This window comes from Cryptomeria japonica, chromosome 9 (assembly GCF_030272615.1).
Source record: "Cryptomeria japonica chromosome 9, Sugi_1.0, whole genome shotgun sequence".
Taxonomy (NCBI): domain Eukaryota; kingdom Viridiplantae; phylum Streptophyta; class Pinopsida; order Cupressales; family Cupressaceae; genus Cryptomeria; species Cryptomeria japonica.
Genome location: NC_081413.1, coordinates 14,655,748 through 14,673,332, shown reverse-complemented (window position 1 = coordinate 14,673,332; position 17,585 = coordinate 14,655,748). Strand labels below are relative to the sequence as shown.

Sequence of the window (17,585 nt, the reverse complement as noted above, 5' to 3'; positions counted from 1 at the left end):
CAGCACAGAATCACTCCACATCGGATAAGAACAGCTGGCAAGGCTTCTTCAGAAAATCTCTCTCGCAGCTATAAATCTTCAACATGATTATGCATATATTGCAAAATTAAATGTCCTTTCTTTTGCCGGCATTAGTCTCGATACTTAATAATCAAGATTTAATTTCATTCTACATTGTATTTGAGTCCAATGTCACCTGTTCGACTCTAGTGCTGTCCTATGATTTGTTTGTTTGGCCTTAATATTACTTTGAAAGGAAATGGTATATAATCAATGAACTGTCTTAGTTGAAATAAGATTAGGGCATCTGCAGTCCATATCTCTTGCAGCAATCAATTGATATATGTTTGTCAGTGGCACATTTAGATATAACTCTTTTTCTGATCTATTCAATGTTGTAATGTAGCTCGTTATCTGTGATGGCAATATACTATCCTATCCTTCTAAATACTCCTTTCTTTTTGAGTTATATTTTACACTTTTGGGGAAATGCAAGTTTACTTTCACGATCCTGTGACCAGTAAATATATATAAAGATTATTTTTGGATGTGATCCATGTCAATCTATTCTACTTTGATTTTTGTATTTCTTTTGTGGAGACAATATGAGTTTCCTTCCATGTTTCCCTGATTTTATGATTGATCAATAAATATACCAAAAATTAATTTTGATGGGAAAGTTCTAGAATTTGTTTTTGGTTTGAATTAATGCTCCGAATGTTTGTTGTATCTTCCTCACAAATTTTTTTTTTTCCTAAATTTTTCGTGAAGAATCAAAATCATTATCATCTCTTGGCACTGGTGAAAAGCAAGCTAGCAGTGTGAGTGAAGAGTTTCAGATTTCTGAAGTAGAGCAACCATATAAAGATCGTTCCTGTGTGGATATTGTCGAACTGAGGTCTGCAGATGATAATAAAGTTTCCAACAGTGCCAGGCCCGTAATTGTTCCCATAGAACTTGAAGGTATTATCTGCATTTGAAGAAAAATGATAGTTTGATAATGATAAACCATAAAATGTATCATCTAATTTCTAATTTGTAACAATAGGATATGCTGAGACTCTTTGTTTAAATGGTTCAGAAAGGTTCATGCAGAGATATTGAAGCTTTGATATAGAAATTATTAGTTTCATGGGGCACATGTATTAGGTCTATTGTTACAGGATTAGTTTAGTGCTTTATGTCCTTTAGTGCTATTAATGTGTGAAAGTGAAGGATTCATCACATATTAGTTCTTGATTTAACTGTTTCAAGAACAATTGCAGGGACACTTGTTCCAGACAGTGATAGGGGATGTGGAGAGTACTTAAATGATGGGGAAAGAAAGTTCATTGAAAATAATCAAGCATCTCCTTTGAAGATGTTGGTGGGATCTCAAGATCGCGATGACTCAACCTACACAGAATTCAATGAACACTCTTATACTGGATTGTTGACAGATGAGAATTCTCATAAAGATAAGCTTCTACATAGCTCAAGTGGTTGGAACCAAAGGGACAAAGGAACTGGTCCCTCAAGATCTTCTCTTTCTTCAACTGGGCAGGAAAAAAACTTGCCATACACATCTGTGGTAAGTCAAAGAGTGAACATCCTAGCTAACCCTATCTGATGGCTGCTCTATGAATGGTTGCTCATACTCAGTACAAATTGCTGGCATAATCTGTAGGAATCATAGAATCATAGTATGGTTAAAGGTAGAGCACATAATAGTGGTTAAATCTTTAAAATGAGGATTATGTCTCTCATTATCACAGCCATTTTATTAAAGTGAGAACTATTTGAGATATTTATTTATTTTGCTCCTCCTCTTACACCATTCATTTTAAGTTAGCTTTAAGTCTCATAGGTGATTCTTTAAAAGCAGCCATCTGTCATCATACTTGATGCAATTTGCAGTTCTATTGAAATTCTTTTGTCACTTAAGGACATGGATATGCTTTTCTTATATTGTTTTTGGTTTTTTTTCCTGCTCCAGCTGTTATATTCTTACCATCAAAATTCCTTAAATTCTAGTGCCCTACAGGTCGTATCTCCTTCAAGCTTTATGATTGGAACCCCGCAGAGTTTCCACGACGGCTTCGCCAACAAGTATGTTAAAATTATTAGCAGGAATTTGGTTTTTGGTGGCACTGATACTGATAAAGTCTTGATGCATTTATTCTTTAGTCTATTGCAGGAACTTTCTATTTCTTAATGGTCTAGAGATGTGACATAAATTATCTTCTGTGACTATTATGGTTGCATTCAGGCAAATAACATTAAATCGCATTTGACCAGATTTTGCAGTGGTTGGCTAACATGCCCATTGAGTTGGAGGGTTATATTCGACCGGGATGTACCATTTTGACTTGTTTTATTGCATTGCCACAGTGTATGTGGGAAAAGGTAATTCTGATTATACCTTTTTATTTATTTTTATTTTTATTGCATTTCCACAGTTTATGTGGGAAAAGGTAATTCTGATTATACCTTTTGATTATTATTTTGGTGGTTATGTGTAACCATGGTGAAAAGAAAGTCATTGTTATGTGTATTAGTCGTATGTATAATTTGGATGCAGACTGCTTAATGAGCTGATAATAAAACCATTATAGGCAATACTCCTCACAAACGAATCCAATCAAGTATCTGGTATCCTTTTCTCCTGTTTGCCATCTCCCACTTGATGATATAAGGTGAATAATGTCAAAAACTATATGGTATCTGTTGTCCCATCTTTATCACAAGGGTTAAATTCATTAGCATTCCTTCGCAGAGATGAACATGTATATTTGTTTGGAACGGTTGTAGTCACAAGTCATGACCAGTGAGTGGGCTATGTACTACTCAGCTTTGCAATATCTGAGAGCAGATGTTGTGATAAATGTAAATTGTTTGAGTTGCTTAGTATAATTTTCTTTTGTTGAACTGGCATAAATTCTTGTCTCAAGCATTGGAGAAAATTTTTAACTGTAAAGTAATGCATTGCATCTATTAGTTATAATTGGGCTGCATTGTGAATTGCAAATGACTGTTTTCCTTGTTTTTGTAGTTGACATTAATTCATACTTAACATGTTGGCACTTTTCCAAACATAAAAATGCCAAACACATTTAGGAGACACTGTCCTCTGATGTTCATTATAAAAGCATTTACTCTCTTTGTAAAATATTTTTAGGTTTTGTTCTCATCTTTTTTAATCTAAATTAGCATGTTTCTATCTAAACGTTAGTATTTGATACTTTCTGCATTACTCTATTATACATTCTAGCATTGTGCCTCTGCTAATATTTTCCACTGTTTTGATTTGAGCAATAATGATAACTTGTCCTTTTGCCCATTGTTTTTCCTTGTTTCATGCATTTGAATTTATATCTTCCATGTTGGCTTTTCCTCAGTTGTCTGCAGATGCAACAAGCTATATATGTAGTCTTCTAAGTGGCTCTGAAAGCATCTTATCAGGCAGGGGCAACATGCTTGTTTATTTGAACAACATAGTTATGCAAATTGAAAATGGTAAAACACAAAACTTACCATGTTTTCTAATTTTAACTGTTAGCATGTTAAATTTGTTCACTTCGGAATTTTTTATGACACAACTTTATATGCATTGAGATACATAGTGTAATCAGATAGCAATAATATGTACTTGCAAAGCAGACTATACAAGGGGTTTCAAGTTGCATTCATTTTTGTTTTATTAATGCTTAATTTCGGGGTTCCCCCTCCTTAGCCCCTAAAGCCATATTGGTACAATATGGGTATCATTAGCATGCCAGGTACTCCTCATTCATCTCAAATTCCAGGCCCTCGCAGGAATGAGCCTGGTGTGTACCTGAGCTCTTTTGGACTGTAAACAAATAAATAAAATCAAAGCAATGATTTCAAAAAATAAAAGTAAAATGCACAAAAATACATTAAATCCCAAAGTCATCAAGTTAAAGGTAGTAGGTCAAATTTTTCATATTCAAGCTTTTTGTTCAGCAGTGACAAATAACATGTGTTGAAAGCAGGAACTTCAAACCTTTCTGCCATAATTTACCATAGAATCAACAAGTTGAAAATTTACTAAACCAGTCAAGATAAAATGTTTTTGTTGTTGATTTTTCTTCACACGAGGTCTATAAAATGTAACATACTCTGCTAGAAACCATTTGATAGATTTGCTTCTGGTTCTGGACAATACCTGTGCTGTCTAATACATTTATGAATAAATCACAAATTTTATCTCTAGTCACTTCTTTATTCTCAGGCTAAAACACTTGTAATACTTCTAATTATTTAATTTTGGTTAGATAATTGTAAAGTTAAAGTGAGGTCTGAAGTGTAAAAGTTAGGCTATTACCTTGCCAGTATTAATTGAATGTAGTTATTACCCTAGTGTGGCTGGACCTATGTTGTACCCAATCTGAAGCTCAATTGTGTTACATGTAACTCACTTTTCATCATCAGTTTGTCATCAATTATGTGTCAAATCTAAATATGTGATTTTCCAGTCAAGTTAATAAGGTGTCATGTCTTGGTTGACTTTATCAAACTAGCAGTTTTTTGTAGGTTGATTGTGGCCACATATGGTTTGAGATTGAGACGGTTTAATTTTAAATGATGATTGCTATAACTTATGAGGTACAAGAGAATGTAATGGCAAATTAAAAGAAAGAAAATAAGACTAAGTATTTTCTAATAATGGTGATAACAGCTCCAGAAATCATAGAATTTGACTCAGATCATGGTAAGAGGGTGAAGAAATGATAATCCAAGAAAGGGTAATACTTCCAAGATAAAGCTGCGATTTCATCGAGTCAAAGTTTGATGCCAGGAGATAGGCGAAACATGGCATAAAAGAAAACACAGGAGAAAAGACCAAAGACTATTTTCTAATCAGCAAATATAGTGGTGATTAAAATAACTTATAAGCAAATCATTCCTAAGTTAAATTGAAAGTCAAATGCATTGTTAATTGTTTTTGAAGTAGGCGATTTGCCAATAAAAGTCACACCCAGGAAATATCTGAAGTTAGTGCAGTGTGCACTATATGTGTTCTTCTGTCAGCCCACAAAGTTGAAAGATCCCCATCTGGTTTGTACTGAATTTTTTCTGATTTTTCTAGTTGCTGATTGAAGTTTAAAGAGAGTTTCTCTGAAGTTTTAGGCTTGCGTTTTGATGTCAATGTTTGCATAGGGTTTAAATGTGAAAGAATTCTAAGAAACAATACTTTCAACCATATAATGCAGAAATATAATAACTGATAATTAATTCTCAGAATTCTGGTTTAGGAACAGCAATGAAATATTTATCAGATTCAAGAATTGTAATGCTCCAAAGCAACAAAATGCCTACCAGGCTTCCAACGCCTATCTTGGGGAAGCTTTATTGATGAATTTCGAAAAGAAGTACAGTCTATGAGCTTCCAGCTGCTGTAGGAGGCCCCAATGAGTTTTATTTGATCCAACAATAATTACTAAAAACAATTCCTGGAGATCCACTGAGTTCCATGCTTGGATCCGAGGCTGGATTATTCCAAATTTCCAACTACCTACAAATCAGCAATCTGAAGGAGAAGTATGTTCTTGTCGCCTGCTGAAATTATTGAAATACTATTGTGAAGTGCTGCATGTAAGATTTGCTTGAGAATTATGCCCTCAAGTGGCTGAATTGTACAAGATTGGCACCCAGGTGACTGCAAGGTGGTATGGCTGGCTTAGGATATGAAATGGCTGCCTTCTAAACTCTCCAAACCCTCTCCAATCTGCATATAATTGTCTGAAATTGTTGAATTAAGTCTGAATTGAAGCAGAATTAGGAATTCTGAATAAATCCCTCCATTTTGTGAATTGGGGTATCGTTCAAATCCACCCGTCTGATGCAAGTATTGTCATTGATGTCAAATTAATTGAAAGCAGGAAGCATCTAAAATGACATCACAAAAAGAATGAAAGTATCTAAAATATATCCTAGAGTCGGGTGTTGGTTTGGAAGTTTCCTGGCAAATCAGCACGATGAAGCAGAAGATTACAGTGAGCATGGTTCGTATCTATATCATTATCTGAAGGCAAAAATAGAAATCAAATGAAAATTATTAATGGAAAGACTTTATAAATAATCCGATATATTTATTACTCGATATATAATATGGAAAGACTTTATAATTATCGGCAACTATATTAATATAGCGGCAAGTTTATTAAAGCGAAAAAATGTTTTGATGGCGGATTTATTAACCAAGTATTTTTTACGGCATCTCATGAGCGTTAATATATTGAACAATATTATCGGCGGCACACTTTAAATTAATTAAAGCAGAGATAGATATGGAGCGGCAAAATTAAAAGTGAAAAATAAATCTCGACAGCAAAAATTATTAAACTTTGTGTTTTGCGGAACGAACTTAATACCGGCTGGGAGAACTTAATATTGTAAATAAATTACATACCTTATTTTTACAATACATATTATCGGGCTTCATTGAGTTCGGTGGTTTGTTTATTATGAAAAGTATTGTCTAAGGTATAGTGGCATAAGAGTTTATTAATATAAACAAAAGTGTTTGGCAAACAAATACTCCCGTAAAAAGTTTATTAATAGAATTTAAAAGAAGTTATTGAAATATTGAAGGATATGACTTGTCAAACTAAAAGTCATGTTGGTTTGCAACCGGTGGAACTAGCACATATGTATATGAATTTTTAAAAATGCTTTGAGAAGGATGTTGATATGCTGGATATATATACTTTGTATAAAACTGTGGATTTTTGAAAGTATACCTCACGTAGGTGAAGTAAGAGGTGTGCAAAGAGAAACATGAACAATCAGTCCTAAAAGAGCATAAGTTTAGAATATAATAGCAGATATATAAACTTAGCACATGCAGATTTGAAATGAAGAGTAAGGCAGATTTATGATCAGCTTACAGCAGATTTAAGAAAGAAATTGTGACATATTTGTATGAAGATGTGTATGCAGATTTAAAGAGTGTTACCATTGTCCATCATCCATTGTTATAGCAACATGTTCAAGATGGAAAATTAGATTTGTGAAGAGTGAGTTGGTGCTCACAATTTCAGCAGAGAGAGTTGGTGCTTCTAGTGGGTTGGTGCTCACAAAACAGAGTTCGGGGGTTGGTGCTTCCAGTGGGTTGGTGATCACAAAACAGAGTTCGGGGGTTGGTGCTCACAAAACAGAGTTAGGGAGTTGGTGCTTCCAGTGGGTTGGTGCTCACAAAATTGTAAAAGAACATAAATATATATCATTCATTTTCAGTGGTTTTCTCCCGCAGTGGGTTTCCACTTAAATCTTTGTGTTATTGTGTTCATATGCAAAATTATTTTTAGTGATTGATTCTATCATATAAAATATTGAATTGAAAAGTTTCATTGTACTGATTCACCCCCCCTCTCAGTATAACTGTGTGCTCTTCACCGTCTTCAATGAGTTTTCGTTCCTCAAAGCTGCTATGCTGCTGAAATGAGTTGCAGAGCTCAATTCCCAACAAGCTGATTGTAAAACGATTCAAAGATAATCAAATGGTTGCCTCCAATGTTCTTTTATTGCTTCAAACCCTAATCGTGGCTTTTAGGGTTTATTTTATTTTATTAAGTTGCAACTTAATAAATTTTATTAAATATTTGCCCTACTAAAGAAGTTCGAACTTCTCCAAGCATTATTCCTAAATGATATAAGAGTCCCCTTTTTTAAAACAACATGTGCCTACTAGGCACATTCTCCAAGGGGGTCACTATGGTTTGTTAAATTTCATAAGATAAAGGATCTATCGTGAAAGCTTCAACAAAAAACATCCACAAAGCCACATTTGCAAAATGTCTGTTTTAGATGGTTTGCTAAATTTCATTGGATAGAGCATATTTAAAGTTTTATAATTATTTGACCAAAGCCCGTGGTATTTTTGGTTTTCTGATTTTTTTAGTGTCCTCCATTTATAGTGTGGAGTCAGCTATTCTTAATTGTCTATCACATAATGCAAAAGATATAAGCATAAAAAAATAAATTATAATGATTATAATTGTTACTTCAAATAGTGGGCACATGTAATATTAGAAATAGTGGCTGAGATAATTTTAATAAAGTTTGCAACTCATACAACTAGTCGTAGCTAGAGTTGAAGTCTAGTCAATTTATTTCCATGTAATAGCTTTGTGAATACTATAAATATGTGCCTTTTTGCACTTAGATTTTTGATGCTAATTCTAATGTTTGTATATTGTTGGAATTACTGTTCATTGAGTATTATTGTTATCTAGAATTTGGTACTCACTCGATGAAAATTATAATGACTATCTTGCTTATAAATCTTTATTGAGATCACATTTTGTTTGCTAAGAGTTAAATTGCTTTGGTGAATGCAAGCTTTGTATTGCAGGTTAATTTAAAGGTGGTGTAGATTGTGGCTCTGTATCAAGTCTTGCATTTAATCTATCACAATGTTCATGCTTATATGTTGTAGCCCATCCAAATCTGTATGTGTACTTACATTGTTCAGTCTCTAAATTTAATTGAACAATGCAAGCATAAAGCTGTAAATATTTCTCTGTCAAAAAGCCTAAAAATCTCTTACCTAGTGCTGATCTGCTGTATGGATTTGTGCCTTAGGTTAATAAAACAAGAAGATAGGCTTTTATTTAGTTAGTCTGTATTGCGTACTCAAAATCACCACACAAAACAATGTAAATTTTGTAAATAAGGAAGTACACATTTCGTGTTTAGGTGAGTTTTGATTTTATTGGGAGCTTCCCCTTCTAATTCGAAGGGTAGTTCTACTACACATTTAATTTGGTTTGTGTTGCGGTGAAAGGTGCAAATTAAAATTCTAACAACCTACTTGGCTCTGATAAATACCTATCTATAAAAGGACCTCTTATCTGCAATCCAATACATGCCATACTGATAATGGATGATGTAGTGTGAAATGAAGCATCAATGGTTAAATATTTTTTCACACAAGTCTTTCTTAGAAGCCTTATTTCTATGACAGAATTAAGTTGAATCCTTAATTAGTTGATTGTACTAACCAACATAATCAGATTAGGATCAGTCCTGGAACAATAAGCTTGCTCGATATCCATACACACTGGTACACATTTCTTATGCGAGTCCATTTATCTTTCACTTCATATATCTTGGATATATATCAGAATCATCCACTGATCATGAAATGATCAAAAGGCCCTTTTATGTAAGTAGTGAAGTGATATGGTACCATGTATGTTTCAAATCTTACTTCGTATATAATTATATTTATTGTGGGGATGTATCCATCTTGCAGACACCCTAAATGCGTTTCTTAGTAGCTAGAATTTGTTAGCCCAATTTTTTTGGAAAAATCCTTAGGCATCTATATTTTACAATTAATTTCATAATTCACTTGTGATTCGGTGTAATATATATTTTGGAACCTCCAAGGCTTTAATAAATGTATCTTACCCTTTCTTCTTTTTTCTTGAAATAAAAAGTGAGTTGGCTCTCATCTTTGATATCCATTTAGTCTGAATTTAGTTGGTCCCAAACTTCCTGTTCAGGATTGCTTAACAAGCATTATAATAGCCAGGTGTTTTTTTAGGTCAAATCCAACATGCAGTAAAGTTCTATATATAAAATCCCTTGATTGAATTATTGTTATTCAACTACTCTGATTATTTGTATTATGCTCAGTCTAAACTGTTGATTTATTTTTTGTTTCATTTAAACCATCATTTTGTAATTAGGCATATGGTCAGACCAACATCTTGTGTAGTTTAAAAGAAAATATTTGTGTGGTTTATTGGCTTAGGTGAAGCTTCGGTGGTGAATACCAAGATCAATCAGCGTGTTCCACAGCTGTATTCAGTCCATCCTGTTTTCATTGAAGCTGGGCAACCTATTGAAATTGTTGCCTGTGGAAAAAATCTCTTCCAATCAAAATTTCGGTACGTTATCCAACTAGAGTATAGAATACTTGCTTTTTATTCAAAGATCTAATTTAGATTGATCTATGGGGGTCCATCTTGCTATGTATATTTCTGCAATTATACTTCGAGCTGCCCTATGTGGTATTTATTTACTTTTTAGAATTGCTGCAAGTTCTGGTTGTAAATTTCTTTTTATTTGTCTAACTTTACCTAGCTGTGTTATTCGTTTAGATTGAGATGGTGCATTATACCTTGAGTTTTGTCAGCCTAGGCAGTGCTTCAGATTTGGTTTTGTTAAAACTTTTAAAGAAATTATTTCTCATCACATTTTTAGGTTAATCGTATGATTTCATAAAATAAGATTTATATGAATGTGCATACTTGCTTTTCTATATATATCTTGTTAACAAGAGAGACTGTATTTGTTGATATTTTTGAATTTATTTACAATTTGACAAACTTAAGGGACTACAGTTATGTTTAGTACTTGGAACAACTTTGATCCCCTTCCTCACTAAACAGTTGATGTAGTTCAAGTTTTAGATTGGGTGAATTGAATGGTAAAATGACTTCCATGATGCAGATTTTTTTAAAAAATTGGCAGCTCCAAACTTTAACTTTTTATTAGAAAACAACTGGATGGTATAGGATATAAAACTTAACTTGCCCTTATAAGAGCACACTGTTCTTACGAATTCACAGGAACACAACTAAATCCAAAAGAAAATTTTTTATTTTATTGCTGTCTCCTTTAAAGTCCACAATAGATGGATTTTGAGTATATGGTGACTTTTGGGGATAGTTGGGGATGTTTTTAAGGCATCCATCCCCTTGCCCCCAAAGCAAAGGAAAAATAGGGGCCACATGCCTTGGGGCACATTTTGCAACAATGAGATTGTAAATTTAAACACCTGACAACAAGAAAATAATTATTATGTCATTATTGAAAGAACTGAAACCTAACATAAGGTATTTATGTTGACACTCTTAAAGCACAGACCTTATAGAATGCTTGTTGTATGGGGCTAATAAATGTAAACATTGCATGCTTAAAAACGCAGGACTCTAATGCCCTGATGATAATGACCTAATTTATTTTGCATTAACATATGACAATAGAAATGACATTCAGCATATATATGTATTCCTCGTGCTTGATCTGAATTTTGAGGGAAAAATGTCAAATTCCTAGTTAATAAGGTACAAAATTAGTGATTTTGTGTGCCGAGGGTCCTGCATTTTATTGAATATAATTTGGTAAGTCTTCCTTTTGCATGGAGTTGTTGGATTTTGATTACCAATATTAGGTGGATTACACTCGGGAACTATTTTATTTGAGAGTTATCTTGTATTTTCTATAACATTTAAGTATCATGACAGGTTGATTTATAAATATGTTATGGAGATCGACCTTATTTTTTTTTACCACATTCATAATGAACAAATAATAATAATAGTCTAAGTTAGGAAAGACACTACTGTACAAATAGTGGAAACATTGTAATGTCAAATTGAATCTATACAAAGTCAATCCCAGAACATGTAAAGATTGTTGAAAATATAGGAATTTGAGAGATATGGAAAGAATACAAAAATTATGAGATGACCTTCCAGTTTCCTCTCTTAATCAAGTTAAAATGGGCTGCCAGTAGTAATTTGACTCCATAGCTGATTGAAACTTACCAAGCATGGCAAAGGTCAGTCGAAACTTTTGTTAGTTATGTGAAATTGTAGAGGAAGATAAATTATTATGTTGTGCTCACCTTAAGGGATCAACCCTTGAATGATTCATTTGTCTTGTAACAAAAGTTGAAACCAATTTTAATGAGCCTGCAAGACAAAATATGCTGAACACACAGATATATTGTAGAAATGAGATGAACATAAATGCTTTTACTATCATCACTGCACCACTTCGAGGGGGCAACCTCCAAATAGAGCATATGCTCCAATTACAAATATTCCAAGATGCCTTTGAATTGAGAAGTCTTTACAATGTATAGTGTTTTGCCAAAAGCAACTATTAACATCCTACACATGTGAATAGTTACTTATAAGTCATATGCATCCTTTTATAAAAGTCACCTAAAGGCAACTTACAAAGCATATGGGTCCAACTAATACTACCTCACCTTCAAAAAGCTTTGTGCCGAAAATTTGAGAAGTGAAAAGCTAGAGAGAATGTTGGTGGACACATGGGTGCTGTCTTCAGGTTGCATGCCCTTCCACTAGATTAATATCTCCTCAATAGAATGGTTACATAGATGCTTGGTGTGTTTTTCCAAAATAGCCTTAGGTTCCAAAAATATTGGGTCCTCCTCATCCAATTCAACTGGCTCAATTGCTGGTTGAGTATTAGTCATAATCACTATCTTGAGATGAGATAGGGTGGATTTGAGAAGTTGGAAGTGCTAGCTTGCATGCCACAACTATTTGTTGGATCATTTGATAGGAACCAAAAATTTGGGAGCCAACTTATGATTGCATTTGTCATGTAATGAAAGTTGCTTGTAGGGCTGGAAATGTCAAAAGACTCAATAATGGATTTCAAAATTGTGTTTAGTTCAACTTTGATACACTTGTTGTTTCATGTGATTTTTGGCTAGTGTCCAATTGGCCTTAAGTGGTTGAGAGATGTCTTCTCTTTTGGCCAAAATGTCTGCAACTGTTACAACTCTTGAAGAACCCAAATCATAAGTACTCAAGGATGGTGGAGGAGTACCATAGAGGGCCTCATAAGTGGCCATTTTGGAAGTACTCTGATAAATAGTATCGTGCCACCACTTTGCCAAAGGTAGCCACTTGGCTCACTATCCTTGTTTAGACACAAAACAATGCAAGTAATTCTTAAGGCACTTGTTGACAATCTCCGTTCGCCCAACAGTTTGAGGATAACAAGTTGAATTCATGTTTAGGTGGTGCCTTGCAACTTAATCAGCTCTTGCTTGAATTTGTTGGTGAAGGATGGATCATGATCATTGACAATAGAGTGAGGCTTCCCATGGTGTTTGAAGACTACATCTAGGTAGCATCGAGCAACCATAACAGTAGTCTATCAGTGAGGTAATGCACAAAAATGTGCATATTTGGTCAAGAAATCTGTCACCACTTTGATGACTTGTTTTATTATGCAAGTAATTGGTAAAAAATTGAATGTATATTAACAATGAGCAAACGCTCAATAAATAGGATTACAAAGAATTACAAGAGGGCAAGTTTCTAAAAAGAAACTGCCAATAAGATCGAGCAAGATCTTATTAAGATATTTACACTAAGTTTACAATATCGAGCATTAATAATAAAATAATAAAGTATTATTCTAATACCCTCCCTTAATGCTCAATCTATCAACTACACCAATAGACCCCCTGAATTTTACAAACTTATCTGGATTGAGGGGTTTGGTGAAAATATTTGTTGACTGCTCCGAGGTAGGAACATACAGCAATTGAATGGATCCGACTTCAACCAATTGCCGAATGTAGTGACAATGAAGTTCTATATGTTTGGTTCTTTCATGGAAGACTGGATTCTTGGCAAGTTTGAGAACTCCTTGATTGTCTGAAAACAAGGGAGTCGGACCTGCTTGAGATATTTGCATATCTCCAAGCATCCGTCGAAGCCAAACTGCCTCACAAGATGCCTTAACAAATCCTCTATACTCTGCTTCTGTCGAAGAGAGAGCCACTGCTTGCTGCTTCTTACTAGTCCAGGTGACTACCCCAGATCCCAAACCGAACACATAGCCAGAGGTTGATTTCCTGTCATCAACTGAGCCTGCCCAATCCGAATTTGTGAACCCACTGAGTCTAGGATCATCACTCCTAGTGTAAAGGAGTCCATAATCTGAGGTGCCTTTCAAATAGCACAGGACACGCTTCGTTGCTACCCAATGATCAGCCCTGGGGGCCTGTTGACGTGTATTTTGTACACCATCATACACAGAATAAAATACCTAAAGGCATCTTATCCTCTCTTGAGAAAATAGTCTCTAACTGCTGAAGATTCGCGTAAAGGATCAATTAGGTAGACTCCAAGGTTCTTTTAGTGGGGTCTCCACGTGTGGACAAGCTCCAGTGGTATGATGTGATTTGCTGGAATCACAAGGGGACTTACATTGAACTTCCGATCTGCTTTGCTGGACACAGGCTCTTACTAACTTAGACTTGGAAAAAAATGGAAAAAGGATAAGGGCGAAGAGAGGATCTAATCCTAATACTAAGAATGTAGGAGCAATGATTGATCTTTGACAAAACTCTAACTAGATCTTGTTTTGACATCAATGGAACATCTACACAAGACTAGTGCGATCTTCTAAGGGAGCTTTATGATGTTCAAATCATCACCGCAGGCATAGATACCATCCAAGTTGATGCATATCAATGAAGAGGCGACAAATTGAACATCATAAAGCTCCCTTAGAAGATCGCACTAGTCTTGTGTAGATGTTCCATTGATGTCAAAACAAGATCTAGTTAGAGTTTTGTCAAAGATCAATCATTGCTCCTACATTCTTAGTATTAGGATTAGATCCTCTCTTCGCCCTTATCCTTTTTCCATTTTTTTCCAAGTCTAAGTTAGTAAGAGCCTGTGTCCAGCAAAGCAGATCGGAAGTTCAATGTAAGTCCCCTTGTGATTCCAGCAAATCACATCATACCACTGGAGCTTGTCCACACGTGGAGACCCCACTAAAAGAACCTTGGAGTCTACCTAACTGATCCTTTACGCGAATCTTCAGCAGTTAGAGACTATTTTCTCAAGAGAGGATAAGATGCCTTTAGGTATTTTATTCTGTGTATGATGGTGTACAAAATACACGTCAACAGAATTGGCGCTAGAAGGAGGGCTGAGCATTTGAAAGACCGATCTTGTCAAGTCACATCGTATTTGAAGAAATTTTCAAGAACCTTTTGCTCCTCCTCCACGCTCGACAGAATTGAATTAGGAGTGCCTGACAGCGAACACGAACTCTTGAATCCAAGGAAGATCAGTGGAAAGCTTTTTTCTCAAACACTCGAAGGAAGGTGATCATTGGATCGTCAGTTGGACTTGCGCAAGAAGAAATCAAGCTGGAACCAGTTGAACGTTCAAGTTGAATCTGAGATATTCAAGATCTCTCTTATTCCAGAAAATCCAAAAAAAGTGAAAAATAGAAAATCCAAAAAAAAAAGTGAAAAATAGAAAACCCAAAAAAAATTGAAAAAATCAAAAAATCGAAAAAGAAAAGATTTCTCAATGGAGCAACAACAGTTTCACGAGGAGCAACAAGTTGATTTTCTTGAAATTTGGTGGAGGTTAGATACACAACTTTATCCACGCAGATTGTCCGAGTTTGCAAGACCAGGGCAGTGTCGAGTCCACGAGACAGAGGAACATGATGAGATGCATTGCTTGAAGTACTTATCAAGGATGGAATCGGCAGCGCAAGGAAAAATCTTCTTTTGGGATGTCCCTAGGCCAGAAACGGAAGAAGGCAATTTCAGTGTCCCCGAAAGTAAAGATCCTCTTCTAAGCTTCATGTGGATGATCGAGAGTCAGCTCATTTTGGATGGCGAAATGCGTCTTGAGAACATATTGCTACCATTGTGGTGTAGAATTCACAACTCACCTCACTCCGAATTTACTTGCTCAGTATGTGAAATGGCTATCAATCAAGTCAGAAACCAGTTTGGAATGCCAACTTTGTCCGAGGAAGAATGCATCATGAACAGATCTTGGGGTGCACATCTCGCAGCCGAATTTAGGAGAACATATGAACAAGACATCGTTCCAGCATCTGAATGTGAGAAGGATCAATTGAACGTTGACAATACTAGTGCACCTGATGATCAATGTATTACAATGGATAGCTCGCCATGCCTTGCACCTGAAAAGGAATACCATGAAACAAAAGTCGAAGAAGCAATTGAAAATACTCAAACAATAACAAAGGAATATCTAGGAGTTGAACAAGCAATTAAAGAGGACGACTCATTCCTTGAAGAGTTCTCACTTATGCTACAAAAGGAGATCCTTGAGATTGAATTGCAGGAGTTTTTAAATGGCCTCATTGAAGAGGACAATCAAGTTGACATATTGAACAAAGAGATACAAATCGTCATAAGTGAGACCAGATATGAAGAACAATTCAAAGGGGCGCTTGAAGATTTCATCACCATTATGATATTTGAGGAAGCATTGAAGGATCTTGTAAAGGAAACGCAAATGGAATCACTGCCAAATTTTTTTCTAGATAAGCAAGTTACTGGGAGTGATATGATCCACCATCAGCTCCGACCTCCCGAGACTATACTTGAAGAAGAAAGGTCACCTGAGATTACATTTGATCAACTAGAGGAGATGTTTGAAGCTCAATCTATCAAGGAGACTCTCATTTTTGAGGATATGCTAACGAAATTTCATGAAGATGCTTGGTTTATGCAAGATATCTCAGTGAAAACAAAGAATCTTGAGCTATTCGAAGGGGCGCTGAGCTTGTTTCAAGAGGAATTTCCTAATCAAGATCAACATGTTGCGAATGCTCGTGGAATGGTTCATCACCAATGGCGACCTCCTGAAGAAGCTGGTGACCTCGCTTCCGACAATGCAGTGCCGTCTGAGCCTGAAATATGCCAGGTTGTTTCTTTCCTTAATCCTAGCCTTGAAAGTTATTATGATTTTGATTATGGGGATTTTGGGAAAACAACTTGTATCTGGATTGATCATGGTCCTAACGAATTACCTCAGTTGATCATTTTGAGTGAAAATTTGCCTGAGTATGAGAAATGCGTGGTGAGAGTTTGCCTTTTTGTATTCAAGGATAAATTTGCCCGATTGAGAACCATCACGTTTGCCATGCTCTTGTTGCACAACCTGAGAAATCATGTAAAGTCATGTGTATATTTTGCTTCTTTGAGTCGTGTCGAGTCTAGGACTCTTGTATATAGGTTTAGAGTAGGTTTTATTTTCGTGTTTTTAGGTTAGAGGTCTTTTGAGCCTTGTTCTTAATTTGCCTTGAGTCATTTGACTCATGATCTAGTGTGGCTCAGGTAGTTTAGTTGTTTGCTTTCTTTAGTAGTTTGCTTTTGGTGTGCGTTTTAGTTTAGTTTGCTTTGGGTCGGTCTGTCGGTCGGTTTGCTTTAGTTTAGGTGTCTTGAGTGGGAGCCTCCATTTTGTGAGAAAGGTGTTTGTGTTGTTGCCCACACATTGGCAACATCCTGGATCTTATGTTAGACTCATTTCTTAGATATCTATTCATGAAGTGTTTGGAATCCGAGGTTGTTCCTCCTCAGCTTTATCATCTGATCAGGACCCGTATTTGACTTGGAAGGGAATCATTTTCTGTGTCTTGATGCCGACATTTGTTGATTACTATATCTTCACACATTAATAGACTCCGAGTCATTATGGTTTTCAGGCAAAGCTGTGATTGGTGAAAAATCTAAAATCTGGTTTCAGCGCCACCGCAATCCTCAAACCCTAGTAAGCTTCACTGCTTACGAGCCAAAGGAATTGACGAAGAGAAAAAGCAATATCAAAAGGAAAAAATGAGAAAAAATGAGACAATGAAAGAGAAAAATGAGGAGAAAAATGAAATGAAATGAAATATCAAAATTGGCTAAAGGGAATATGCGAGTAACTCCATCGGGGCTATAGACGCCCGACTGGCAATGGAGCAATGTTCGTGAGCTTGCGGCGATAACTTCGTCGGGACTATGGACGTCT

General features: G+C 35.5%; 1 protein-coding gene across 4 annotated transcripts in view; it reads left to right on the top strand.

The window, feature by feature from the left end:
• The window catches only part of LOC131077148 (squamosa promoter-binding-like protein 7), a 67,919-nt gene that overhangs the window by 27,927 nt on the left and 22,407 nt on the right, over positions 1-17,585 (top strand). For 2 of the 4 annotated variants that reach the window (XM_058014574.2, XM_058014573.2), the window contains exons 3-8: positions 772-963; positions 1,266-1,570; positions 2,014-2,088; positions 2,278-2,385; positions 3,378-3,495; positions 9,764-9,899. In XM_058014574.2, coding sequence (XP_057870557.2) covers positions 772-963; positions 1,266-1,570; positions 2,014-2,088; positions 2,278-2,385; positions 3,378-3,495; positions 9,764-9,899 — 934 coding nt within the window. The remainder of the gene's footprint in view (positions 1-771; positions 964-1,265; positions 1,571-2,013; positions 2,089-2,277; positions 2,386-3,377; positions 3,496-9,763; positions 9,900-17,585) is intronic. The other 2 variants (XM_058014575.2, XM_058014576.2) reach the window with 2 other exon arrangements.